Source organism: Ictalurus furcatus, chromosome 18, assembly GCF_023375685.1.
Source record: "Ictalurus furcatus strain D&B chromosome 18, Billie_1.0, whole genome shotgun sequence".
Classification (NCBI taxonomy): domain Eukaryota; kingdom Metazoa; phylum Chordata; class Actinopteri; order Siluriformes; family Ictaluridae; genus Ictalurus; species Ictalurus furcatus.
Window position 1 is genome coordinate 7,452,501 of NC_071272.1, and position 25,866 is coordinate 7,478,366.

The 25,866-nt window shown below is 40.6% G+C and overlaps 2 protein-coding genes across 4 annotated transcripts in view; one reads left to right on the top strand and one right to left on the bottom strand.

Moving 5' to 3' along the window:
• Positions 1-23,021, top strand: part of aff1 (AF4/FMR2 family, member 1) — a 57,853-nt gene extending 34,832 nt beyond the window's left edge. Inside the window, exons 7-19 of the mRNA XM_053648079.1 lie at positions 1,189-1,243; positions 1,500-1,668; positions 3,937-4,806; positions 7,068-7,171; positions 8,454-8,631; positions 9,345-9,436; positions 9,559-9,622; positions 14,619-14,755; positions 16,044-16,115; positions 16,401-16,494; positions 18,075-18,115; positions 18,216-18,409; positions 19,528-23,021. Of these exons, the coding sequence (XP_053504054.1) occupies positions 1,189-1,243; positions 1,500-1,668; positions 3,937-4,806; positions 7,068-7,171; positions 8,454-8,631; positions 9,345-9,436; positions 9,559-9,622; positions 14,619-14,755; positions 16,044-16,115; positions 16,401-16,494; positions 18,075-18,115; positions 18,216-18,409; positions 19,528-19,661 (2,204 nt within the window). The 3' untranslated portion in view covers positions 19,662-23,021. The remainder of the gene's footprint in view (positions 1-1,188; positions 1,244-1,499; positions 1,669-3,936; positions 4,807-7,067; positions 7,172-8,453; positions 8,632-9,344; positions 9,437-9,558; positions 9,623-14,618; positions 14,756-16,043; positions 16,116-16,400; positions 16,495-18,074; positions 18,116-18,215; positions 18,410-19,527) is intronic.
• Positions 23,022-23,069: 48 nt separating this feature from the next.
• LOC128621982 (macrophage mannose receptor 1) overlaps positions 23,070-25,866 on the bottom strand; it is a 35,726-nt gene continuing 32,929 nt past the window's right edge. For 2 of the 3 annotated variants that reach the window (XM_053648078.1, XM_053648076.1), the window contains 4 exons: positions 25,484-25,660; positions 25,332-25,385; positions 24,458-24,609; positions 23,070-23,372 (listed from right to left, as the gene is read on the bottom strand). In XM_053648078.1, the coding sequence (XP_053504053.1) occupies positions 23,328-23,372; positions 24,458-24,609; positions 25,332-25,385; positions 25,484-25,660 (428 nt within the window). In that variant the 3' untranslated portion in view covers positions 23,070-23,327. The remainder of the gene's footprint in view (positions 23,373-24,457; positions 24,610-25,331; positions 25,386-25,483; positions 25,661-25,866) is intronic. The other variant, XM_053648077.1, reaches the window with a different exon arrangement.

Sequence of the window (25,866 nt, forward strand, 5' to 3'; positions counted from 1 at the left end):
AATAGTGGTGGTGGTAGTTGTAGTAGTAATAATAATAATAATAGAACATTTTATACACATGGTAGTTCAGAGTGGTGTAATAGAAATAAATGATGAAAGTAATAGAATGTACAGGATAAAAGAAAACATGAAAAAAATATATAAATACAAGCCTAAACATGAGGACATTAAAGAGCAGATAAAATAAATATATATATATATATATATATATATATATATATATATATATATATATATATATATATATATATATATATATATATATATATATGTGTGTGTGTGTATGTATGTATGTATGTATGTTAAATATGTAATGTATATATTAATACGTATTTTGTGACCGTTGAGGCCAAAAATGCCTGACTTTCTTGCAGCTTTTTTCAAACTCTGCTATGCAACAGGTTTTTTTGTTTGTTTGGTTTTTTTGTGCGGAAAACTACTCGAATCTGTGAAATCGCACTAAATTGCTCTGCAGAGAAATTCTTTCGCAGTGATGTTTGTCTGTAAATGAGACCTTTTAGCTGTACTCGTGTTCAACGCACGTGAATCGAAGAGGGCTTTTGCAGAACGCGTGCCGTGATGACGTCACCGTCGGAAAATCTGCGGTAATTTTGAAAAATCCCAAGCTCCTCCGAATATCGCGGAGTTTGCTCGATTTTGTGTCCGTTTCTGCGATCGTGAAAGCTTGAAATCTTGAGGGACTGTATAACGCAGGGTGTCTGAAAGCAAACTCCGCAAAAAACCCCCACCACACAGCATCTGAGAGAGTGTGTGGAGCATATTTTGTATATAATAAATGAAAAGAGAATTTTTTAGTTTTACTCCAGGTTGGTTCCTGACTTTTCGGACACCCTGATTACACGGGATAAAATAAAACGCAAAGATAAAAACGTAAGTACAAAAAGAAGCCCAAGGAAAGGCGCACATTATTGTAGAATAAAAATAAATGCATTTAAAAACTGAATAAAATAAAATCTAAATCATGTATAAGGTAATTTTAAGGAATTTTAATATTCTGAAATATAAAAAAAACAATTTAAAAAATCTATGAGAAGCACTTTCAGGTAAATGCCAAATTACAAAGTCTGTATTTTACTGAGGAGATTTCTAGATTTTCTCTTCATGTGTCACTTCTTTACACTCTCTCTCTCTCTCTCTCTCTCTCTCTCTCTCTCTCTCTCTCCCCAGAGCACAGTGAGTCACCACCGAAAGCTCCGCTGTCACCTGTTCACCAGCACCCAGTGTGAGTCTCATTAACCTTTCTATACGTTTCAGACTGCAGGCTGTGTGCCGTCTATCTACTGTAAACTTCGGAGTAGCACGCCTTCTGGAAATACACAGCATTAAATGAAGCGTATTTAAATGACAATATTGTCAAAATGACAACGTTTGCAGGCGGTGTTTTGATATAAATGTGACCTGATACAAGGCCAAACGTCCAAGTATCTGATCAGGTTGTGTCTAATCTCACCGATCCGTTTGTCTGATCTTGTCATCAGTGCGTGTGAAGATGGCGGTGCCGCTGTGTTGGCGCCTGCCAACGGAGCGGGGTCTGGGAGCTCCAGCGACTCAGAGAGCAGCTCCGAGTCTGAATCCGACAGCGAGAGCAGCGACAGCGGCACAGATGAGATGCCACCTGCTCCTAGGAGTAACACACCACCAGTGAAGGTACACGAACGCACAGTTTGCCTGAAACAACACATTATTAGTGAAGGTGTATACACACACATACACACACACACACACACGTTCACTCCGTGTCCCCGTATCAGCAAAAATTCATCACCCAAGAGGTATGCAAGTATAGACATGATATGATTGCGTGCACACACATACACACACACATACACACAGACAGTCTTTTCTGTTCTAGATAATCAGATCTTCACCACAGTTTTGTACTGTTTTTTTTTAATGGCTCTCTGACGAAATGTTCAAACAGGTTTGACATTTTCAGTAATGAATCGCATCGTAGCATGAGCACGGTTACGACAAGTAGCAAGAACAGCCGTGAGAAACGGGCATCGGGAAACCGAGCGGAAATCAGATGAATCTTCGGTCGTGCGCAGCAGATCTCTGAATCCGGTTTATTGTTCCTCTGTTTGTGTGGGAGAATGCACAAAAGGCCGAAACGCTCAATTGTAAGCGCAATAATGATGTTTCTATAAGAAATTATTTGCCGTGTCGGACTCGATCGGTTGTTAGGAACAAAAAAACCCCCAAAAACCCCAAACATGACATGAATCCTGGCTATGTTTCTCAGCACGCCACCTCCAGTTGTCTTTGCGTCTTCGCGACCAATCCTTCCTCAAAATTTCCGCTTATTTCATCCCCCCCCTGCTTTCATATATAATAGTGCAGAAACCACAGATCGCATGTTTATTTGTGTGAGATTTGTGGATTCGGCAGGGATCTGCTGTGTGTGAGCCTTGTATGTGATCTCTCGTGTAGCCTCTACTACCACAAAACAAGTCTTGCAGTGTAGAGCAATAAAGCGTTTTTTGAAGATTTCGAATCTGAGGAGTTGGGTAGTGTCCAGAAGAAATGATGGGGAAAAAACAAAAAAGGAACAAACAATTACCTAAGGGATGATGATAATTAATTCACAGCGATCAGCTAAAGCAGTGGTTTTCAAAGTGGGGGCTGCCAGGGGGCGCCCGGAGGGCCTCAACAATTTTGTTGGAGCCACCAAGCCCATCCCTCCCACTAGTATGTTTTCTCACTCTCAGACAACCACACACACACACACACACACACACACACACACACACAATCAATTTCTAATGTAATGTGATGTAAGATGTAATTATTATTAAAAAAGGGAGATATATTCAGAAGTCTGTATTTTTATTGTGTTTTAAAGACATCTTGCAAAAGGGGGGCCTCGGTTAAATGTTAATGAAAAGTTCGGGAACCCCTGAGCTGAAGCATGCACACGTTGTGTTGTGGAACCACTTTACTCTCTTTACTCTATATACCATATAAACCTCCATCTACACTGCACAGGTCTCGTTATTGTTCTGTGCTTGGACCCCGAAGATCGCTCCTTGCAGCTGTATTTTCTTTCTTTCTTATTTTTTCTCTGCTAAAACAAAATCATGCAGCCCAGAACCATAAAGCGTATAGACACAAACCTTTAATAGTTAACAGATCTAGAAAACAGGAAGTAAAAAGTCTTTCAGATGGTTAAGTGAAAGCGAGAATCGATCAGCGTTCTGTATTAAAGGTGATGGGAAGAGACTGAAGAATTATCTTGATGTTCTGTGCATTTAGGTTGTGTCCTGAACACACACTCTAATTGAGTGTTATCCTGGTGTCTTCCCGTCAATACAGTAACGGGAAAACATATTTGGGATCGTTTAAGCCGCCTACAGTAGGAAGGAGCTGAATGGGTTTTGGTGGTTGCTCTTCAGCGTCCCCACGTTCCAGTCCTACCACCGAGCGCAGATTCTCCGGTTCACTAAAGGTCACCAGTGACAAGAAAAATGCCTCAGCCACATTTCTTATTTTATATTGCCACAAAAACCACACAGAGCAATCGACTCGGGGGGGCGGGGGGAGTAGCCTGTGGGTTTAGCTTTGGCAGCGACAAAGAAGTTCCATATTTTAGAAGCTGGTCATCATCCTCTCTGTGAATGAGCTGTTAACATGTAATAGAAAGGTTAACGCTTGTCGAACTTGCGTATTAATATAAAGCTGTGATTTGCAGCTGCATTAATGTCATATAGAAAATGAATCGACACTTTCTGACCAATCAGAATCCAGAATATTTTAGTAACTTTTTGCATGTTTTATACTTTTAAATTGTGATGTCCAGTATGTTTCAAATGGTTTATTTTCTGTCGATGTCTGCCTTCGTCTCTGTATATATGTATATGTGTGTGGTTTTGTATTTATATTTATATATGTATGTGTGTGTTTGTGTGTACACCCCAGGCCGAGGGGCTGAAAGACATCAACTGGCAGTTGATCACTTGGATCAAGGAGAGCCAGCAGAGCCTGAACCCTCAGAACCAGGCCGACGTTGCGTCAAAACCCAAGCCCAAACCTGCGGCCAGCACCAAATCGCAAATGCACACTCGCTCTGCGGAGGATTCCAAACCCAAAAATAAGAGACACTACAACTCCTCCCGTACTCCCCCCGCCCAGCCTGAGTTCAGTGACGCCAATCCTGAGGCCAAGCCCGCCCCTGTTAACCAACACACCAGCCACAAACCTGCTTCTAACGCCAATCCGGAGGCAGGAACCCGAAAAACGGTAGGTGATAACCGCCTAGGGAAGAGCACCAAAGCCCAGAGCAGCTTGCACGTCGAAAGCGTGGAGGTGACTCCCCGCAACAAAGATGCAACGTTTACGGAAAGGCCAAAGGTCAAGACGAAAACTGGTCACGAGAAGAAATCTGAGAGCAGAAAATCGACCAAACGGTCATCTTCGGAAAAAAGGGACGGGAAAGAAGCAGCTGCGAAGCCTACCACAGCGGTGGCGGAGGACAAAAAGGAGGCGGAGCCTGTTCGCCCGTCCTCCCCGCTACCCAAAAGCAGCGTAACTGTAACTCGTGTGCCCTCCAAAAGCTCCAAAAAGAGCCGGGCTCGCTCACCGAAGACGGACAGGAAATCCAAATCCTCGGCATCCAAATCGACCGTCGACGTTCCTCTCGCTTTGGTGGTGAAGATCCAGCTCAGTCAGCTGGCCAGAGTGCCACAGGTACCCAAAGCAACGAAGACCGGAACCAGCGCTCATGTGGAGACCCCTTTAAAGAAACCGAGCCAGGAGAAAGAACCTGGTAAAGCGGGCAAGAAGAGACCTGTGAGTTCTTTTTACATGAATGTTTTGTTAGCGGTTGTATACTCTGTTATATACCAGTTAACTGGATGTTTTGTTTTTTTGGGTTTATAGTAGCAGATTCTTGCCATTTGTCATCAAATTTCCAAAACAGAACATATCTATACCACCTTTTGTACAGTGCTGATAAGCTGAGGTAAAAAGTTGACAGGAATAAAATGTGCCAGAACCTCGTACGAGCTTTTTAAATTATTACGTGAGGCTTCGGCACGAGTCAGAGATGAATTTTGATTAGAATCGGTGCTATACTTCATGCTGACATCACAGCAAACTTCACCTCTGCACAAAATCTTCTGAGTGGCATTTGTACAGGAGTGAAAGTTGTCATTATAACACCGCTGCATGTCCAAGAGTTAATATGTAAATTCTTAACTGAAGTAGACTTTTGTACCGAGCCTTGAGGGACATCCTGTGATAAAGAATATAACCAGCGACCTGTGCAGAGGATTTGGAGAAGTGTGTAGCATAGCTAGGGTTCCGTGAATTTAAGAAAAAAAATTGCTACAGGTAAAAATCACAATCCACCATTATCTATGATCAAAGTTCTTATTTATTATTGAGCTCTTATCTTTATTAACCTATTCGCCTGGAGTTGAATGGGTTTAATCCAGACCTTAATAACTCAAAATCAAATCTGTGTAAATATTAGTCAAATAATAAATATTATTCTTATTAATATTATTATTATTATGTAAAAATGTCCACTATATATTAATGTAAATTTATGCGTTCTGTCGCTGAGTTATGAAAAAGCTCATTGATACATCTCCAGAATATTACAGATTTTAATAGTAAGCGTAATTAGAGATGGGAGAATATTACTTTTTTTTTCTTTTTTGAGACATCAAGAGTCATACGAGGCAGACAAGAGAAAGTAAAAATTAACAAGTGAAAGAACGAACTAGCGAGCATGCAAGTAAGAAAGAACTAGTGAGAGCGCAAGTAAGAAATAACTAGCGAGAGCATGAAAGATCTACGACTGCACATATAACAACGTATAAAGTGTAAATCTAACCTAAATCAGTCCTAACGAAAAATACCATCAGGTCTCTTTACATGTAAACTTTTCCAGTCAAAAACCAAACATTCGAGTCCAATTCCAGTCTTTTCCAATTGTTCCAGATTCAGATCTAATTTAGATCAATATCTGATCCACTTTTATTATTATTATTATTATTATTATTATTATTATTATTATTATTATTATTATTATTATTATTTCCCCCCCGTATCACCCTGATCGCTGCCATGTCTAATTTAAATAGTTGTATTATGTTCATAAAATAAATCGATGCTGAGGTGGTTTTGTAGATAAAGCGGCCTGTGTGTGTGTGTGTGTGTGTGTGTGTGTGTGTGTGTGTGTGTGTGTGTGTGTGTGTGTGTGTGTGTGTGTGTGTGTGTGTGTGTGTGTGTGTGTGTGTAAATATGCAGCTGCAGTAAAATAAGAATAGTAGCAGCCCTGGAGTCAGAAGCAGTGAGTAAATCATTGATCACTTTAACCTGCGCAGGTTCCACGGAAAGATCGCAGTCCAGATTGGAAAGTGTAATTGACGGAAATCCGGATGTAGATTTCTACTTTAGATTCCCCCGAATCTGACCCCCGTGCTCTTCCAGGTGACGCCGGGTAGCGGAGTTATAAATCATTACAGGATACAGGTGTAGAGGGGATACATACTTGTGATCAGAGGAGCGACTGCTGATTAGCAGCACTTCCTGGAAGCATGCGATTGCTCAAAATGTGATGTTTTCTGATGATCATGATCAGTTATAAATCATCACTATACATTTTTCAGAGATATTGCAGGTGGTGTTTAAATCATTTTTAATAATAATTAAACACTAATGGGAAGCAGATGATTTTAAGTCTTTGTATTGTAAAATGGTTTTAAATTATTAGTGGTTTTTTTTTTTTTTTTTTTTTAATGTTGAAATTTTGTCCACATTTAGAGAATTTAATATTTACGACATTAAATATCACTTAATATCAAACTCTCGGTTTTTCTCTCGGTTTAGCTGGAGCTGTGTTAGCGGTCCTGTATATCCTGATGCATATCGTGATGTGATTTATTTTGGTCATATCACCCAAGTTGTTATGCGGTAGAGTGTTAAAAAAGGGTCAATGAATGACCCAGATATAAAGATGACTCTGTGTGTGTGTGTGTGTGTGTGTGTGTGTGTGTGTGTGTGTGTGTGTGTGTGTGTGTGCGGTTTTTATTTTTACTCAGGCTGATCACACTGATCTCTCCGTGCCAAAAAAGAAGCCGAAACTGGAAAAGGACAGAGAGGGAAAAGCGTTGTCTTCATCTCAGCACAGCTCCGTCAAAACAGAGTGAGTCTCTCTCTCTCTCTGTATCTCTCTCTGTCTCTCTGTCCTTCTCTCTCTCTCTCTCTCTCTCCCTCTCGCTCTCTCCGTATCCCCCCTCACTCTTTCTTTGTCTCTCTGTATCTATCTCTCTGTCTCTGTGTATCGCTCTCTTTCTCTCTCTCGCTTTCTCTCTGTCTTTCTCTCTCTCTCTTTCTCGCTCTCTCTCTCTCTCGCTCACCCACACACACCCATTACAATGTAGCTCAGAGGCTAATACATCTAATAATAAACAGTGCTGATGTTAATTTGGGAAGTTGGTGTTTGTAGCTGGTCAGTATCGTGACCTGTATATAGTAGTGACTCATGTGAGTGAATGACTGTTTAGCATGATGCCAGTGACATCACCATGGCGATTTCTTCTCCATTAGCTTGTTAGATTTTTTTTTTTTTAAAAGAAAGAAACCAAATACAATGGAATATTATAGCTATGGAATACCCTTTGTTCGTAACTGTTAAATGATAAAGCTATATATCATAATGTATACATGACTATTTTAAAATGTGCCTCTCGGCCATGCAGTGTAACGGCAGTATTAAATAATGAAAAATTAAATGAAAAGCAAACTTATGAGCAAAGAATACTTAAATACAATTCAAGCCTGTATAAAATATACAGAGAAATAGTCTAATCTAATAGAAATATTAGATTTTTTTCCTTTTTTTAAAATTCCTTTTGTTTAGGTTTTTAATAAAGTATTGCATCATTCTTATTTTTGTTCTATTGTGATGTACACTAGGCATGCAATTTTTTTGTTTATTTTCTTTAGTTTGTGTTTTTTTTCTAGTGTGTAATTCTTTTGTTTGTTTAGTTTTTTGTTTTAGTGGGGGGCGTTTGTCGTGTAAGTGAATAATTCTTGCAAATGTTTGCTTTGCTTTTCTTTTTTTTTGGTTGGTTTCTCACAGCGTGGGTTTTATTTTTTTGTATGTTTAGTGGTGTAAAATTCTTGCAGTGTGGCTTTATTTATTCTTGTATATATTCGTCATAAACTCGTCTTCCCAATACTGTCGTTTATCCAAGCAGTAAAGTGTTAGTTTTTGTGCAATAGCATTTTTGATCGTTTTCCTGAATGGCTGTGGGTTTGTAATACCTTATTTAAATGAATAACGCGAGTGTGTCGGGTGGTTACGGGACGAACCTTCGCACGCCTCCATAACTAACGGAACACGGAAAGTCCCTGATCTCCCAGCGGTAACGAAACTCCAAGTGCTCCGTCCTGACCATGTTCTCATCCTCACTCCGTCACAGAGCAGCCGCGAGGAGCCGCGAGGAGTCAGACAGGAAGAGCAGCAAGAAGGTCCACACTCCTGCTCCTCACAACCCGGGACACAGACGCCGCGCTGGAGAGATGGAGGAGAGCGGCAACTCGGGCAGCAAGCACAAGAAGAAGTGCTCGATCAGAGCAGAGCATGGCAAGAGAGACAAGGTACGAAACAAAATGGAGGCGCTTTACAGAGCAGATGTGCTTTTAGGATGGTTAGACTTTTTTTTTTTTTTAAATGAAATTAATAAAATAAACAGAGAAAGTAGGTTAAGGGACTCCTTGTCCTGCGTCCTCTGTTAAAAAATTTAATTAAATAAAGTCCAGCATCATAAGGTTAATGTATATTTTGTATCTGAGCAAGGAAGGACAAATCCAAATAATTCTAATGTAGGAATTTGTGTATTGAGACAAAATGGTGGAAAAGTTGAAAAAGTTCTATAAAGAAAAGCTTTAATTTTTCAGGGTTTTTTTCCCCTCTCTTTCTTATGGTACTGGTCTAATGGGACACGCTTATAACAGCAAAAATGTAGACATTATAAATTAAAATAACAACTAAATTAATTAATTAATAATATACATAGAACATAAGAGAAGAATGAGTAAAAAATATATATTTTTTAATTGCTCTGGTATATTATCCTTTTGATATTTTTTTTTTCAGTTTTTTTGTTTGTTTTCCAGTGTTTTTATTTATTTATTTATTTATTTATTTATTTATTTATTTTGTGGAGTATAATTTAAATTTAAAAAGTATATAGCCTTTATAATATTTATTTTAAATGAGCTCTCGGTGTGCAAAATGTGTTGTTTAATTATTTGTCTATTATTATTATCATTATTATTTTTATTTCCCCTCCATCTTTCCTCTCTTACAGAAAGCACCAAAGAGCAGCACATCTGCCCCGGATTCGTCGGCTTCCTGTGGAGCCCCGGCAGCACACCGACCCCTGCTCAAGTTTGACGACAAGTACGAATAAAAATCCAGAAACGATAGATTACCGAGCAGCAAAGATTTTTGATATCAGATCCTGGTTTTTGGGTTTTTTTTCTTTTTCTATCAAATCCGGGACGTTCCACTTTCTCTTTCAGGCAGTACCCTGTGGATTATCATATGAAGGAAGCCAAAAAGCTGAAGCACAAAGCCGACGCCATGGTAACGTTTCTGCAACACGTTTACTAATCATTGGAAAATCACAAGATTTATTTATTTTTTTTCTTAATCCTGGGAGTCCAGGAGAGCGTAACCAGTTGTGTTGAGATGTTTTGTGCTCTATCATCTCCTCAGTCATCTAACTGTAGATTCTAGAAAGAAAATAATCAACGATGGGGTGGTGTGAAGACGCGGTGTTGATTATTTTCCTATAACGGCACATCCTGACGTGTTTGTTCGTCATATATCGCAGCAGTTTGCTCACAATTGCAATTTTTACATTTATTTATTAAAGAACGACTCTTCTGTCCTGAAGACTTTCTTGTGGTGGAAAACAGCATTAGTATAAACGTTAATATTAACCGGATTAACGTAAGAAACGTTAATACACGTCTCCACTGAGACTCCGAGAGACACTAATCCTGTCTGTGTAGGGTTATTATACTGTTACCTTTCGCACTTACTGTGTCGAGCTTAGTTTAAAGAAAGCCGGTTGCCGAACAATGGAGAGAACGTGCCGTATTCCAGGCTTAAATAGCGACCGTTTTACTCAGAAGGACCTTCTGAGCTGAAATCGAATGTCCGATCTGCTTAGTTTGCATGTTTAATCGAGGAAAATCAACTTAATCCTAGACATGTTTTTAAAACGATCATCGGTCTGTTCAAAGATAATAATGGTAGTACTTTGACAGCCTCATAACAACTGTGCAACAATAAAAAAAATAAAATAAAAAAAAAACATTTAATACTAAAATTGCCGGTCGGCCAATGTCCAGGTTTCTTCTCTATCTTCTTCTATTCAATTCAATTCAGTTTTATTTGTATAGTGCTTTTTGAAATGGACATTGTCTCAAAGCAGCTTTACAGAAACATATAAACACAGGATACAGATTTTAAATGTGTGAATTTATCCCTATTGAGCGCGCCGGTGGCGATGGTGGTGAGGAAAAACTCCCTAAGATGATCTGAGGAAGAACCAGACTCAGAAGGGAACCCGTCCTCATCTGGGTAACACTGGATAGTGTGAAAGTAAAAGGAAGTTCTTCTATTACTACTTATTCCAGTTCGTCACATTTTTCCGGGTATTCCGTATTCAAATTTAGTGCAACCTGACCTTGCTTCATTATTTACAGTGGTTTCAGGTATGAAAACTACCACTTGCATGCTTGATCCTCTGCTTAAGTCATGTAGGCTTGTTTAAGTCATGTTTCGTTTTTTTTTTAGTGCCCAGTAGTGTTCATAATAATTAATGGATCTTTGAATTCCGGTGCTGTCCCAGCTGAATTCAAAATGGCTGCTGTTACCCCTGTTCTAATGAAGCAATAACTTGGACTCGGACAACTTAAATAGCTAGCGTCCTATATCAAATCTTCCCTTCCGGGCAAAAATTTTTGAACGTGTTGTTGCTTTGCAGTTGCATAACTGTCTTTCTGTCGTTTCATAGCACTGAAACTAGGGATGTTGCACACCGATACCGATCGTTCGAGCTTTATATAAGTGATATGTAAGCATTCTGTTGACTGTCACTGTTAACCTTTTTTTCCCCCAGATAAAGTAATACCACAGATGTTGCCTTGGTTACATTATTTACAGTAATGTTGTAGGTTGTTTTAATTGAGAATCCAATACATAAGCACAACAAATATTCGTTTTTACAATGAACATTTTAATAGGCCTTTTTAAAAAACAATACGTGGCAAACGGCAAATTTTTTGTTGTTTCTTGAGACCTCGTAATAATTCCACGCTGGTGATGACGCAACCGTGGCGCTTAAAGTTTAAGGTCGTCTTGACTTTTATGTATTTGCGTGTTTTTAAGTTTAGTTTAAGTTGAAAGACTTTGTCATTATTTGTTTGCTGTGCAAAACAACGAAATGTTAGTATAGACAACACAACATATAAACAAAAAGCGCAACAATAAATATTAAAATGCAGACAGACTAATATAGATTAAAAACCTGGAGAGCAGTCAGGACGTGTTCGAAAGTTTTACAGTGCTAGCAAAACAGCTATTTTTCAGTCTTGTGGTACGAGAGTGAATTGTCCTGTATCTTCTACCCGAAGGTTGGAGTTGGAAGAGGTAGTGTGCAGGGTGAGTGGGATCTCTAATAATTTTGGAGGTTCTGCTCCGACATCTGGACAAATAAATGCCCTCGACTGATGGTAACTGTGTGTGTGTTTACGTCATCGAATTGCGATCGGTTCGTGTCCTTGGCCAAATCTAGAGATTACAGATCGAGTCATAGAACGTGATTATCGGCCGATACCGATTGGCGGTCAATCGATCGGAGCACCCTTACCCGAAACAGCCTTGGTTAAAGGTACAAATGGTTTCTGTTGCTGGATCTCCTTCTATTCTTATTCTCTTTGACATTTAGTGCTGCATTTGACGCTGTAGACCCACAGTGTGGATCTTTTACCTACTCGTCTTGAAACTGTTTTTGGTATTTCCGGCACAGTTTTAAACTGGTTTAGATCTTACTTGGCTGGATGCAGATAGTTTGTTGCTATAGGGGAATACAGGTCTGGTATTGAACCAGTTTTTGTACTGGCATCCCTCAGGACTCAATTTTAGGACCCTTACCATTTGGTCTTTCTTTAATCCCACGTGGCCAGCTTTTACGATTTCTTAGTATTAAAGTGCACCTATTATGGTTTTTCAAATATTACCTTTCACGTAGTGTGTTATATATGTAGTTGCTTGTGAACGTAAAAAACATCTGCAAAGTTTCAAAAATCAAAGCGCATGACAAACGGAGTTATTGACTCCCAAAAGAAGGAAAAGATTCCGAACAGCTGAAACGAGTCGTTAGAAATTCCAGACTTACTTCCTGTATTAAATGTAGCACTACGTAGGTTTGTAACAAAAAGCCCTGCCTCTGGTCTTCATCGGCTGCTCGCTGACAGACGAACGGAAAGTTGTTACGGTAGTGGGCGTTTCCTTTTCCGACAAACGCTGACAGCGGTAGACCAATCGCAACAGACTGGGACATCTGAAAAATCAGAGCAGAGAATGCACCCAAAACGTGTGGAACCTACTTCCAGTTGAAATTCGGGAAGCACAGTCACTTGGAATTTTTCAATCGTATTTGAAAACATTTTTTTTTTTTTTTTAGGTTGGCTTATTGTTGATTGTGGTATTCATCTTTGGTTTGTTGTTTGTTTTTATTCTATGATGTATCAATTGTTGATTTGTTTGTTTTATTCTTTGCTGTATTTCTACCATGTAAAGCGCTTTGAGAAGCTCCTTTTAAGGCGCTATACAAAATAAAGTTTTATTATTATTATTATTATTAATTGTCGTCTTAATTAGCAGCTTGACGAATTAATGTCCTGATACTTAATCACTTACTCCAGTCCTAGTGTCCTAATTAGTTAGTTCCTGATACATGATCTATACGACCCCGATTCCAGAAAGCTGGGACGCTGTGTAAAATGTAAATAAAAACAGAACGCAACGATTTGCAAATCTCCAAAATCCATGTGTTATTCACAATAGAGTGTAGACAATATATCAAATGTTTAAACTGAGGAAATGTAGCATTTTAAGTAAAAAATAAGGTCAGTTTGAATTTGACGGCCGCAACATGTCTCAAAAAAGTTGGGAAGGGGGCGACAAAAGGCTGGAAAAGTAAGTGTTGGTAAAAAGAAACAGCTGGAGGAAAATTTCACAACTAATTAGGTTAATTGGGAACAGGTGAGTAAGATGATTGGGTATAAAAAGAGTATCTTAGAGAGGCAGAGTCTCTCAGAAGTAAAGATGGGATGGAATCTGGATGGAAGCAATACAGTATGTTGCTCTAAAACCTGTATATACCTTTCAGCATTGCTGGTGCCTTTCCAGATGTGCAAGCTGCCCATTCCATAGGCGCTAATGCACTCCCATACCATCAGAGACGCAGGCTTTTGAACTGAGCGCTGATTAAAAAGCCGGATGGTCCCTCTCCTTTTTAGTCCTCTTTAGTTTAGAGGACGCAGCGTCCATGGTTTCCAAAAAGGATTTCAGATTTCGATTCATCTGACCACAGAACAGTTTTCCACTTTGCCTCGGTCCATTTTAAATGAGCTTTGGCCCAGAGAAAACGACGGTGTTTCTGGATCATGTTCACGTATGGCTTCTTCTCTACATGATGGAGCTTTATCCAGCATTTGTGGATGGCACGGCGAACTGTGTTCACAGACAGTGAGGTCTGGAGGTGTTTCTGAGCCCATGCAGTGATTTCCATTACAGAATCATGCCTGTTTTTAATGCAGTGCTGCCTGAGGGCCCAAAGATCACCGACATGCGATATTGATTTTCACTCTCGTCCCTTGCTCAAAGATTTCTCCAGATTCTCGGAATATGTGATGATATTATGTACAGTAGACGATGAGAGATTCATAGTCTTTGCAATTTTACGTTGAGGAACATTATTCTGAAATCGTTCCACAGGTTGTAGACGCAGTTTTTCGCAGATTGGTGAACCTCTGCCCATCTTTACTTCTGAAAGACTCTCTAAGATCCTCTGTTTATACCTGATCATCTTACTGACCTGTTCCCAATTAACCTCCAGCTGTTTCTATTTACTAACACTTACTTTTCCAGCCTTTTGTTGACCCCTCATAACTATTCTGAGACGTGTTGCGGCCATCAAATTCAAAAGTACCTTATTTTTTTCTTAAAATGGTACATTTCCTCAGTTTAAACATGTGATATGTTTTCCCATGTTCTATTATGAATAACATACGGGTTTTATGAGATTTGCAAATCATTGCATTCTGTTTTTATTTACACTTTACACCGCATCCCAACTTTTTTGGAATTGGGATCGTATAAAAGTAGGTATCAATGGAAATGGTTTGGATGATGCTGAATCATAGTGTGCAGGTGTGTGAGTGTATGTGTGGGTGTGAGTGTTTCTCATCCTAGTGTGTGTGTGTGTGTGTGTGTGTGTATGTGTGTATGTATGTGTGTTTCTCATCCTGTTATATGTGCATGTGTGTGTTCGTACCTAAATTAGGTGGATAAAATGGGTAAGGCCTTGAGTTACCTGGATGCTGCCATGTCCTTCGTAGAGAGTGGCATCGCCATGGAGACAGATCCCCAGACGCCCAAGTCGGCTTACACCATGTTCTCCGACACCGTAGATCTCATCAGGTAGTGTGTGTGTGTGTGCGCGTGTGTGCGCGTGTGCGCGCGTGTGCGCGCGTGTGCGCGCGTGTGTGTGTGCGTGTGTGTGTGCGTGCGCGTGTGCGTGCGCGTGTGTGTGCGCGTGTGTGTGCGCGTGTGTGTGCGCGTGTGTGTGCGCGTGTGTGTGCGCGTGTGTGTGCGCGCGTGTGTGCGCGTGTGCGCGCGCGCGTGCACGCAGCTCATGTAGGATGCATCATTAAATTAATTTATGGAAGTTAGAGTGGATCTAAATGGTTGTGTTTTGAAGACCATAAATGGGAATGTGGGCGTGTCTTTAATTGAAAGGTAAATCTACATTAACGGAGGTGCTCTGTCTGGCTCGTGTCTTTCACCTGCAGTTTTGACTATTAAGATGAAGAGTGTTTTTGTAAATCGAAATGCTCTTTTCTTTCGGATTTAAACTATTCTCCTTTTCATGTGGTTTTCATCTCCTTTCAAGTTCATGTGGTGATTAGCGTTCTACATGAATAAAAAACTCTGTCACGCTGTTACAGGAAAACTGTTTGGTGGTTACATATTGTACTTTTTTCCGGTTATACTTACATTTAATGTAGTGGAACGTCCATGAAACATGTTCTTCTGTGCGTTATAGCAGCTATAAAGAGGCATTCCCTCACCAGCTTCTCTTTATCCTCTGTCTTTAAGCTAACAAGAAAAAAATAATGCAGTTTTAATTAAAAAAAACAAAACGCAGCTAGTTACGTGACTGAGAAACTCCAGAAGCGTAAACTCCTCTGGCCTGGAGATGTTGGAAAACTTACAGCTTTACTCTGTGACACTGGAGAGTCCTTCCATAAAGGTGAAATAAATATCATCTTCTCTTCTGTTTCCTTCTTCTTCTTTCTCTTCCTTCTTCTTCTCCTTCTTTCTTTTTTCTTCTCCTTCTTCTTTTTTCTACTCCTCTTTCTTTTTTCCTCTCATTCTCCTCCTCCTCTTTCTGCTTCTTCTCTTCCTTATTCTCCTTCTTCTTTTCCCCCTTCACCTTTTTTCTTCTCCTTCTTTTTCTCCTTCTTCTTTCTCCTTCTTCTCTTCTCCTCCTTCTTCTTCTTTTTTTTCTCCTCCTTATTCTTCTTCTCCTTCTCCTCCTCCTTCTCTTCCTCCTTCTCCTTCTCATTTTTTCTTCTCCTTCTTCTCTTCCTTTTTCTCTTCCTCCTTCTCCTTCTCCTCATTTTTTCTTCTCCTTCTTCTCTTCCTCCTTCTGCTTCTTCTTCTTCTTCTCCTCCTCCTTCTTCTTCTACTTCTCCTCCTTCGCCAGATTTATCCTGAAGCTGAAGAACTACGTAGACCCGTCAGCTCCTGCGTCAGAGCGAGACTTCTTAGTCCTGTGGTGGGTGTCTTTGGACGAGCTCTTAGTCTCCTGAGATTGGGGATTGTTGTGTATTTGAAGTGATGTATTTTTATATATATGTGTGTGTGTGTGTGTGTGTGTATATATACATACATGTATGTGTGTGTGTATTTGTGTGTATATGTGTGTGTGTGTGTGTAATGAATGATGTGACGGTCCGAGTGCTTATTATTGAATTGATTTATTTATAGTGTTTGTATTTGCAGTGTTGTATTATTGTTTTGCATTGTGTGCGAATGTGTGTGCGTGTTTATTTTTTTACAGTATGCGATGTCAGGCCCTCCTGCAGATGGCGATGTTTCGCTGTAAACGCGAATCAGCGCTGAAGTATTCTCGCACACTCACCGAATATTTCAAGGTAAATCCTCAGTTTTATCTATATATAAATCTCTGTATTTTTTCTGTTTTTTATGTTTACATATACACTTACATTTATTCATTTAGCAGACGCTTTTATCCAAAGCAACTTACAAATGAGAAAATACAAGCAAAGCGATATATCAAGCAGAGAACAATACAAGTAGTGCTACCATACAAGATCTGTTAATTGAGTTCCAGAAGAAGCAAAGTGCGCAGAGTAGAGGTGTCAGTGCCATTTTTTTTTTAATGGGTTGATTAGGTGTTGACGGAAGAGCTGGGTCTTTAACTGTTTTTTGAAGCTGGTGAGAGATTCTGTGGTCTGGATTGAGGTTGGAAGTTCATTCCACCACTGAGGAAGAGTTAGTTTGAATGTTCTTGAAAGGGACCTTGAGCCACACTGAGTAGGTACTACTAAGCGTAGGTCATTGATTGATCGCAGATTATGTGAGGGAACGTAAGCCTTCAGGAGAGAGTTGAGGTAGGAGGGTGCTGTTCCAGACAAGGTCTTGTAGGTGAGCATCGAGGCCTTGAATTTGATGCGGGTGGCTACAGGAAGCCAGTGGAGGGAGATGAAGAGGGGTGTGACATGGGTTCTCTTGGGCTGGTTGAAGACGACGTGTGCTGCTGCATTCTGAATCATCTGAAGGGGCTTGATGGAGCTGGCCGGGAGGCCCGAGAGTAGTGAGTTGCAGTAGTCCAGTTTTGAGATAACAAGAGCCTGGACTAGTATCTGTGTAGCCTGTTCAGTGAGGTAGGGTCTGATTTTCTTGATGTTGTACAGGATGAACCTACAGGACCGTGCAGTTGTTGAGATGTGGTCTGTAAAGGTCAAGCTGTCATCGAGAATCACCCCAAGGTTCCTGGCCATCCTGGTTGGCTTGAGTGTGGTTGAGCCGAGCTGTACAGTGAGGTTGTGGTTGAGTAAGGGACAGGCTGGGATGACGAGAAGCTAAGATTTTGCCAGGTTGAGCTTAAGGTGGTTTTCCTTCATCCAGACCGAGATGTCCAACACGCAAGCAGAGATGCGTGCAGAGACAGATGGATCGTCAGGCTGGAAGGACAAATAGAGCTGGGTGTCATCAGCATAGCAATGATATGAGAAGCCATGAGACTCAATCACCTGCCCTAGAGATGTAGTGTAGATAGAAAAGACGAGTGGACCCAGAACTGACCCCTGTGGAACGCCAGTTGTGAGTTGCTGAGTTTCAGAAATACCTCCCCTCCATGATACCTTGAAGGTTCTGTCTGAGAGGTAGGATTCCACCTAGCGCAGAACCGTTCCGGTGATGCCCAGGCTGGAGAGAGCTGACAGGAGGATCTGATGGTTCACAGTGTCGAAAGCAGCAGAGAGGTCGAGTAGGATGTGGACAGATGATCTAGAGGTTGCTCTTGCTAGTCGTGAGGCTTCAGTGACTGAAAGCAGAGCCTCCGTGGAGTGATTGCTCTTGAAGCCAGACTGCCTGGTGTCCAGGAGGTTGTTTCTGAAGTAGGCTTATATATAATGGGCAGCTTGGTGTTTTACTGTTTTTCATTAGATTTGTGTTTTTTGTTTTTTTTTTTGTTTTTTGCTGTTTCCAGAGCTCCAAGACGATGCAGGCTCCTTCCCCCTGCATCTCCAAGTAAGTCCCGCCTTCCTTCTTCCTGTCTCCAATGTTTAAGGTGTTTTAATACTCCACTGAAGCAAAGGAACTGTGTCAACGTTCTCCGTCTGTCTCCCAGGAGCTCGTCCCCGAGGTCCCCGATGCCGTCCCCGGCGAGTTCGGTCATCTCCAATCCCAGCGGCAGCGGAAGCACTGTGTCCATTCCTCAGCTCATCCAGCAGATGGCGTCATCGTACATCAACATCACTGCTCTCTTCCTCAACGCTCACGAGACATGGGAACAGGCCGAGGAGCTGGCACGCACACGCACCGGTAGGTTCAGGACACACGTGGGGTCAAAGGTGACATTTCTAAGCACATGCTTTGACTCCACTGAGCTGTTCAATGAGTGACAGCAATCCAATAAAGTTTCAGCCATGTCACCACTTTGGCCCCGCCCACTTAAGAGGAGAAAATCTGCCATGGGAAAGTCACTAGTTATTCATACGGTCACATGACCCACGTTAACCTCATTCAAACACAGTCATTAATATTTAATGAACTTTCCCTGGGACGTTAAGTCACGCCTACTTTAAACATCTGTGTTTATTTTTGGAGCTGAGGAAGGAAGGGAAGAAGGGAAATAGGACTGAATGTAGGAAGGAAGGATTGAGGGAATGATGGAACTTGGGAAGAGAAGGATGGAAAGAAGGAACGAAGGGCAGAAAGAGGGGAAATGGAACTAAAAGAAGCAGTGAAGGAAGGAAAGTGGGGAGGACGTAAAGATGGAAAGTGGGAAAAGAAGGAAGGAAGAATTGAGAGAATGATGGAAAGTGGGAAGAGAAGGAGGGAAAGAAGGGAAAAAGGAACTAGGGGCGGACAGAGGGGAAATAGAACTAAAAGACGCAGGAAAGAAAGGAAGGAAGGACGGAAGGAAATAGGAACGGAAGGGAGGAAAGCGGGAAAAGGAGGAGGAAAGGAAGAACAAAGAAGGGTAGAAGGAATGATGGGAGAAAAGGTGGTCAATTGGGTTAAAAGAAGCAGGGAAGGAAGGAAATGGAAAAAGAAAGAAGGGAAATGGTGAATGTTGGAAGGAAGGAAAGATGGAAGCACATGAAGATGGAACGAGGGAAGGGAGGAAGGAAAGAGGGAAGGGAAGAGAAAGAAGAGGAAAAATCGAGAAAGAAAGGAAGAAGGAAAGAAGGGGAAAGAGCGATAAAGAAAAGGTAAAAAGAGAAATAAATGGAAGGAAGAATAAAAGTGAAGGTGGTTTTGTGATTTATGACTTTGGCCACTAGAGGGCGGTGATGTACAACTTACGAGTTTGAACTTTTCATTTGTTTCCTGTTTTATTTTCATTTCGGTTTTTCTTCACTGGTTAAAAGAATGAAGCAAATCGTGGATCAGTTTGTCACCTGTGTGTGTGTGTGTGTGTGTGTGTGTGTCTGCAGGTCTGTTGAGCGATCTGGACAAGGTCCTCGGCCACCTGAGTTTGACTTCCAGCATGCCGGTTCTGGTGCGTTACACTCGCCAAGGTCTCCACTGGCTCAGACTGGACACCTCGAACCCTTGCAGCGGCCCGTGAGCTTGTGTGTGTGTGTGTGTGTGTGTGTGTGTGTGTGTGTGTGTGTGTGTGTGTGTGTGTGTGTGTGAGGAAAACGGGCGTCTTTTAATTATTTTATGTTCTGCTTCGGGAAGGAAGGAAGTCCGTTTGCACTTCGTTCTGAAAGAAAGCAAGTCGATGTAAAGACATTTCTTCACACAGAGAAGAAGCTGAAAATCACTGGAATCTCACACAGAGCGAGAGAGAGAGAGAGCGAGACGCTGACTTCATCTTTTTTTCTTTCCTTTCGCCGCTCTAAAGGACAAATAGAGGGAACAAACATGAAGTCCACACTACATGTTTCAACTTTAACTTTGCACTCGTTTCCTCTTATCATGTGACTCATTAATTTAAACCCCACGTTTTTCATATCTCCTGTGGAAAACCCAAAAAACTGTGATCCCACTCTTATTTATTTCGTCTGTATTATTATTACTATTGTTATTCCTTATTATTAGTAATATATTGACCTTGAATTTTTTTCGCCCTCTTTGGAAAGACTTTTTTTTTTTTCTTTTTTTTTACCCTGATGTTTAGGCTTCCAACTGACATGAAATGATGATCTTTTTTTTTTTCTTTTTCTTTTTTTTTTTAAAGTTATTTTCCTGTGATCCAACTCCGAAGTTCATCACTTGCGCTTCGCTGTTTGTTTGTTTTTTCCAGATCCACAGTGAAGACGTATTTGATTGGAATTTGAAATATAAAGCCACTGTTTTGTTTTTTGTTTTGTTTTTCAAACTTTTTTCCAAATTTGAAATCAATTAACAAAATATAATTCTACCTCAAGCGGACAACAGAGGCAGAGGAACAATTAACACACACACACACACCTGTACCTGCACAAACCCAGGGCCTGAGTTGTACCTGAACATAATATCACACCTTTAGTATGTAAAACACTTGTGCCTTATAGTGAAACTGCTGTAATGAAACAAAGCCACCGCAGATCTAAAGATTTTTTTTTTTAAACCCAGATGAACTCGCGACAGCTGTGTGTAATGATATCAGTTTCTTGATTCGCATCTGTCTCTGGATGTGGGTTCAGACTTAATGCACTTTCCAGGGAGGAAACAGGAATGGCTACGATGCCGAGGGGACAACAACAACAACAAAAAAACAAACACGATCGTTGTGTACTTTCTGCTTCGTAGCCAGATTGGGATTGCAAAGGTGCCAATACTTACAATTCAGCTGTAGCATTTATATTTTTTTGTTTTTTTAAACCTGTTGCTATGGCAACATGAGAGACACCTGAAATCTCAGCGGAGAAGACGATTCACTGAAGGGGACGTGACGTGAAAGACATTCAATTCTGGTTACGTTTTCTTTCGTAAGTAAATAAACGGCCTGATTTATTATTATTATTATTATTATTATTATTATTATTATTATTATCACCAATGCAGATGTTTCGCCTTTTACTGTTGTTTAGCGCACATCTGGGGAGGGGGAAAAGAAACTAGGTAGTTGGTTAACTTTCCCACTACATTCGTTCGGGTCGTTATCATCGCGTCGTCTCGTCCAGTGACGTTTGAGGTCAAATCAATTTTTTCTTTTTTTTTTGCCTGATAGAATTATTATTATTATTATTATTATTATTATTATTTCTTTTTCTTTTTTCCCCCCAAATCTCAGTGCGTTGAAATCTCCTCCCCGTTCGCTCTCAGCAGATTTTCTTGTCTTGCACAGCAGAATCTTTACCGATCGTTTCCTCTGGAAGTGCTGCTCGAGCGAGGTCTCGTTCGGTTTGCGTTCGAGAGAACCGAACGTTTTGGCGAAGGAGATGGATATCCGAGGGAACTCTGGTAGCTGTTATGTTTAAGTCAAAATAAAAACTAAAAAACATCCAGAAGCTTTGCTGTAGGTCTCACGTTATTTATTAAATATGGAACTGCAAACTGTTTTGGCGAACAAAGCGACTGAGGACGATTTGCCGCGTCACCTTTTTGAATTTTTCGTCAAAGTGTCACTTTTGGGGTTCGGTTTCGTTTCCGGTCGTTTCCATGGATACATTCCAGCAAAGTTACCTTCAAACAGCCAATCAGAAAGGAGTATTTTTCCCAGTCATCGTTTAAATCAAATTGATTGTTATTTATTATTTAATTGTATTTAATTTCAGTGTTTAACTACAGAAGAATGCTAACCTTTCTGAAACGTGACACGATCCGAATTTTTCTCCAAAATTCCGTAACCAAATTTTCAACTCCAAACTTTTTTTTTATTTTATTTTTTTTTTTTACTGCAAAATATTTTTTCCTCCAGAAAATGTCAGCTGGATTCAGAGCAATAACACATAGTTGGCTTTATGTGTGTGTGTGTGTGTGTGTGTGTGTGTGTGTCTGTCCTTGCTGTTGTCCACTGCTAAACGAGTGCCATGAAAAGCATTTCTCAAACCAGCTACACACACACACTCACACACACACGGAGACAGACAGTAACTTGGTTCTTGGTTTAAAGGTGTGTTTTGGAAAACGTTGGCTTTTTATTTTCTTCCTGAGATTCCCAGCGGGATTCCTGTACTGGAAATGTGAACTTTGTAAGGACGGCTGAGATTTAAGGGCTGCACATGAAATCCGAAAAGGAAATTGTATTACTGTATTTATTTTTATCATAAATTATCAACGAAAGGAAAACTCTAGAACTATTTGTCCTGTCTGATCATGTGATAATGCTTTTTTTTTTTTTTTTTTTTTTCAGCTTTTGTCGAATTTTCAATTCTTCCAAAGAACACTGTTTTACTTGTTCTTAAGACAAATTTTACAGGATGTTTTTTTTTTTCTTTTTTTTTTTTTTTGTTGTTGTTTGTTTCATCTCTGTACACTAAATGAAAAGGTCCTCCATATTTCCGCATCACGCGATCGTTCTGTAAAAGTCCGAATCCTGTATACGAGTTTTTGCTTTATGTTCTATATCACATGCGTGAGGGTGTTTTTGACGTGCAAAACGGAGCGTGTTTTTTCTTCCTACATACCATGAGTTTCAAAATAAACGATGGGGGGAGGGAGGGAAAAGAAGAAGAAGAAGGAAAAAAAAAAACTTTCCATCAAATTGTTCGGAATCATTTTGTAATTTTGCCTTGTTGGACAGATGTAAATAGTGTTATGTACAGCGCTGTATAAAGAATGGCAATTAAATGAGTTTTGTTCTTTTTTCTTTTTCTTTCCTTTAACTTACCAAAAAAAAAAAAAGATCAGTCACCCCCCCCCCCCCCCCCAAAGCTGTTTATGCAGACATTTGTAGCTAGGGGTCGATCGGATTGTCGGTTCCTCTCTGAGTGCCGACCACAGCTCTGATTTTTGTCTGATACTTCGCAGGCAATAAAGTTTTTTGGGGAAAAAATCATCCATATGTCGTGTTTTGTTTTTCTTCATGTAAAGACAGAGACAGAAATACTTGTTCTTTGTTTTTTATTTCAAGTATATTTAAATGTACATACAAGCAACATTTCAATTTTTAACATTTAACTTTTTTTCTACCTTTTCTCTCTAGCTTTGATATAATCTAAAAAAAATTACCTTATAAAAACATTTGAACTCCAAAAAAAAAAAAAAAAGCTAAAACACATAGATTACGATTTGATTACGTGTCGAACTTCTCTGAGGTTTAGCGGCTTTCTGTACAACTTTTAGCCACGCCCACTTCACGATTTCATGTGTCTGATTCGCCGCTGAAGTTCGGGTTGTTGAAAGCGGGCTGCAAGAAAAGAAAGAAGAAAAAAAGTGAACAAAAGCAGCATGTAGTATTGTGTAAGAAATAAATCAGTGTTGTAAGATATATTGCAAAGATTGGGAAAAGGAAAAGGGGTATTATGGAGTACCAGGCGATGCTACAGATCAGAAATGCGTGCGCACCACGGTGAACTTGTTTCCCATGCAGAGATCGAGAATACCTGAATGTTTTAGGGCTATTTTCATGCCTCTCTGTGGTGTTTTTTGAGATGTAGTTGTAATTGCTGAGACCTGGCAGCCCTGATTGCTGCATTGGTTCAAGTGGGGCAGTAGTGGTTTAGGTTAAAGCTCTGGGTTACTGATCGGAAGGTCGGGGGTTCAAGCTGCCACTGTTGGGCCCTTGAGCAAGGCCCTTAACTCTCTCTGCTCCAGGGGCGCTGCATCATGGCTGACCCTGCACTCTGACCCCAACTTCCTAACAGGCTGGGGTATGTGAAGAAAATAATTTCACTGTGCTCTACTGTATATGTGACCAATAAAGACTCATTATTGCTTCAAACTGACCGTCTGTCCCTCGGTGATGGAATGAATCACCACCCAATCTTCAATCCGGACAGCAGAGTCTTCAAAAAACGGATAAAGACCCACCTCTTCCATGAACGCGTAACTAACCCCTAACTCGCCCCTACTCAAATAATAATAATAATTTTAAAATAAAGTGCACTTATACCTGCTCTTACATCTCTACTCTGTGCACTTTGCTCCTCTAGCACAAAAATAACCAAAACAAATCTTGTACTGTTAAGATTCTGGGTTACTGATCAGAAGGTCGGGGGTTCAAGCCCCAGCACTGCCAAGCTGACACTGTTGGGCCCTAAACCCTCTCTGCTCCAGGGGCACTGTATCATGGCTGACCCTGCACTCTGACCCCAACTTCCTGACATGTTGGGGTGTGCGAAGAAAAGAATTTCACTGTGCTGTAACATATACGTGACCAATAAAGACTCTATCATTATTATTATTTTTTTTTTTTTTTTCCTCATAATAACACGGTGCTGTTGATCGGCGTTTTGCGACGAGCCGTTTCGAAGGAAGACATATGTAACTCACCACGTCGACGTGATTTCTGCTGCTACTCGGGAGACTGACACTGCCCAGCTTCACTCCTTTCACCTTGAAGATGTAGTATAACACGGCCACGACGACCGCCACGGCCAGCACAGCTCCGATTACAGCCCCGGTGATGGCTCCTGCTGGATCTGCTTGGAGATTGTTTTTTTTTTGTTTTGTTTTGTTTTTTAAACAAAGGCTTTCATGATGGTAGACATTTTTAACCCCTCCAAAAAAGAAAAAAAACCTTCACATTTATTCTGTAGTAAGTCTTCTGATTTTTGTCTCTTCATCTGTTTTATTAATTCACTGATTTGTATTTTATTTTTCAAACATTGCTGTTTGAAATGACTAGATCTTATTCATACACCACTTTGGATGACATTTAAACTCATTGGAGTGTTTAGATCCATCCATCCATCCATCCATCTTCAACTGCTTACTCCTTTTCAGGGTCGCGGGGGAACCTGGAGCCTATCCCAGGAAGCATCGGGCACAAGGCGGGGTACACCCTGGACAGGGTGCCAGTCCTGGGCACAGGACTGCAGGGCACAATCACATACACACTCACACACCCATTCATACACTATGGACACTTTAGACATGCCAATCAGCCTACCATGCATTTCTTTGGACTGGGGGAGGAAACCGGAGTACCCAGAGGAAACCCCCGCAGCACGGGGAGAACATGCAAACTCCGCACACAACTCTGGACCCTGGAGGTGTGAGGCGAACGTGCTAACCACTAAGTCACCGTGTTTAGATGTGCTTTATAAATCTAAATGTTAAATATAAAGGTGACCATTTTTCAAAACGTTTTTAGAAATAGTGATGCCTCTGGTATAGCTCAGAAGAAGAAGAAGAAACAACTCACGAAGGGTTGGAGAAACGGTAGCACTGGTTTTTTCATGAGTTCCTGTGGAATAATCTGCAAAGGGAAAGAAAAGATGTCCTGATGAGTACGGTTCTGTGTATCGAGAGGGTTTCGAGAGGATTCTAAGAGTTTGATGAGAACGTGGATCTCACGCTGGTGGCGTTTGCAGACGAAGCCTCTCTTCTCCAAGCAGCTGTTGTCGTTCCATTTCCCGTCCTTGTACATTTCCACGCAGTCCTCTCGAGTCCCGGCGTGTCCCCCACCGTTCGGTTCGCCCTGAGCCCAGTTGGTGAAACCCAGCGCGCTCAGATCCGTCCAGGCCCAGCCGTCTGAAACCCATTTACACGCGTTCGTTACTGCTAGTGTGAAAAATAATACGATTTTATTCATTCTCAGAGAATCTCTGATCAAACCTTTTAACCTTTATAACCTTTTTAAAATAAATGCTAATAATCATATCAGATGTATTTTTTACCAAGTACATTTACACCAAAAACACTACATTCAATCTAAAACACCTCCAAAATAAGTCATT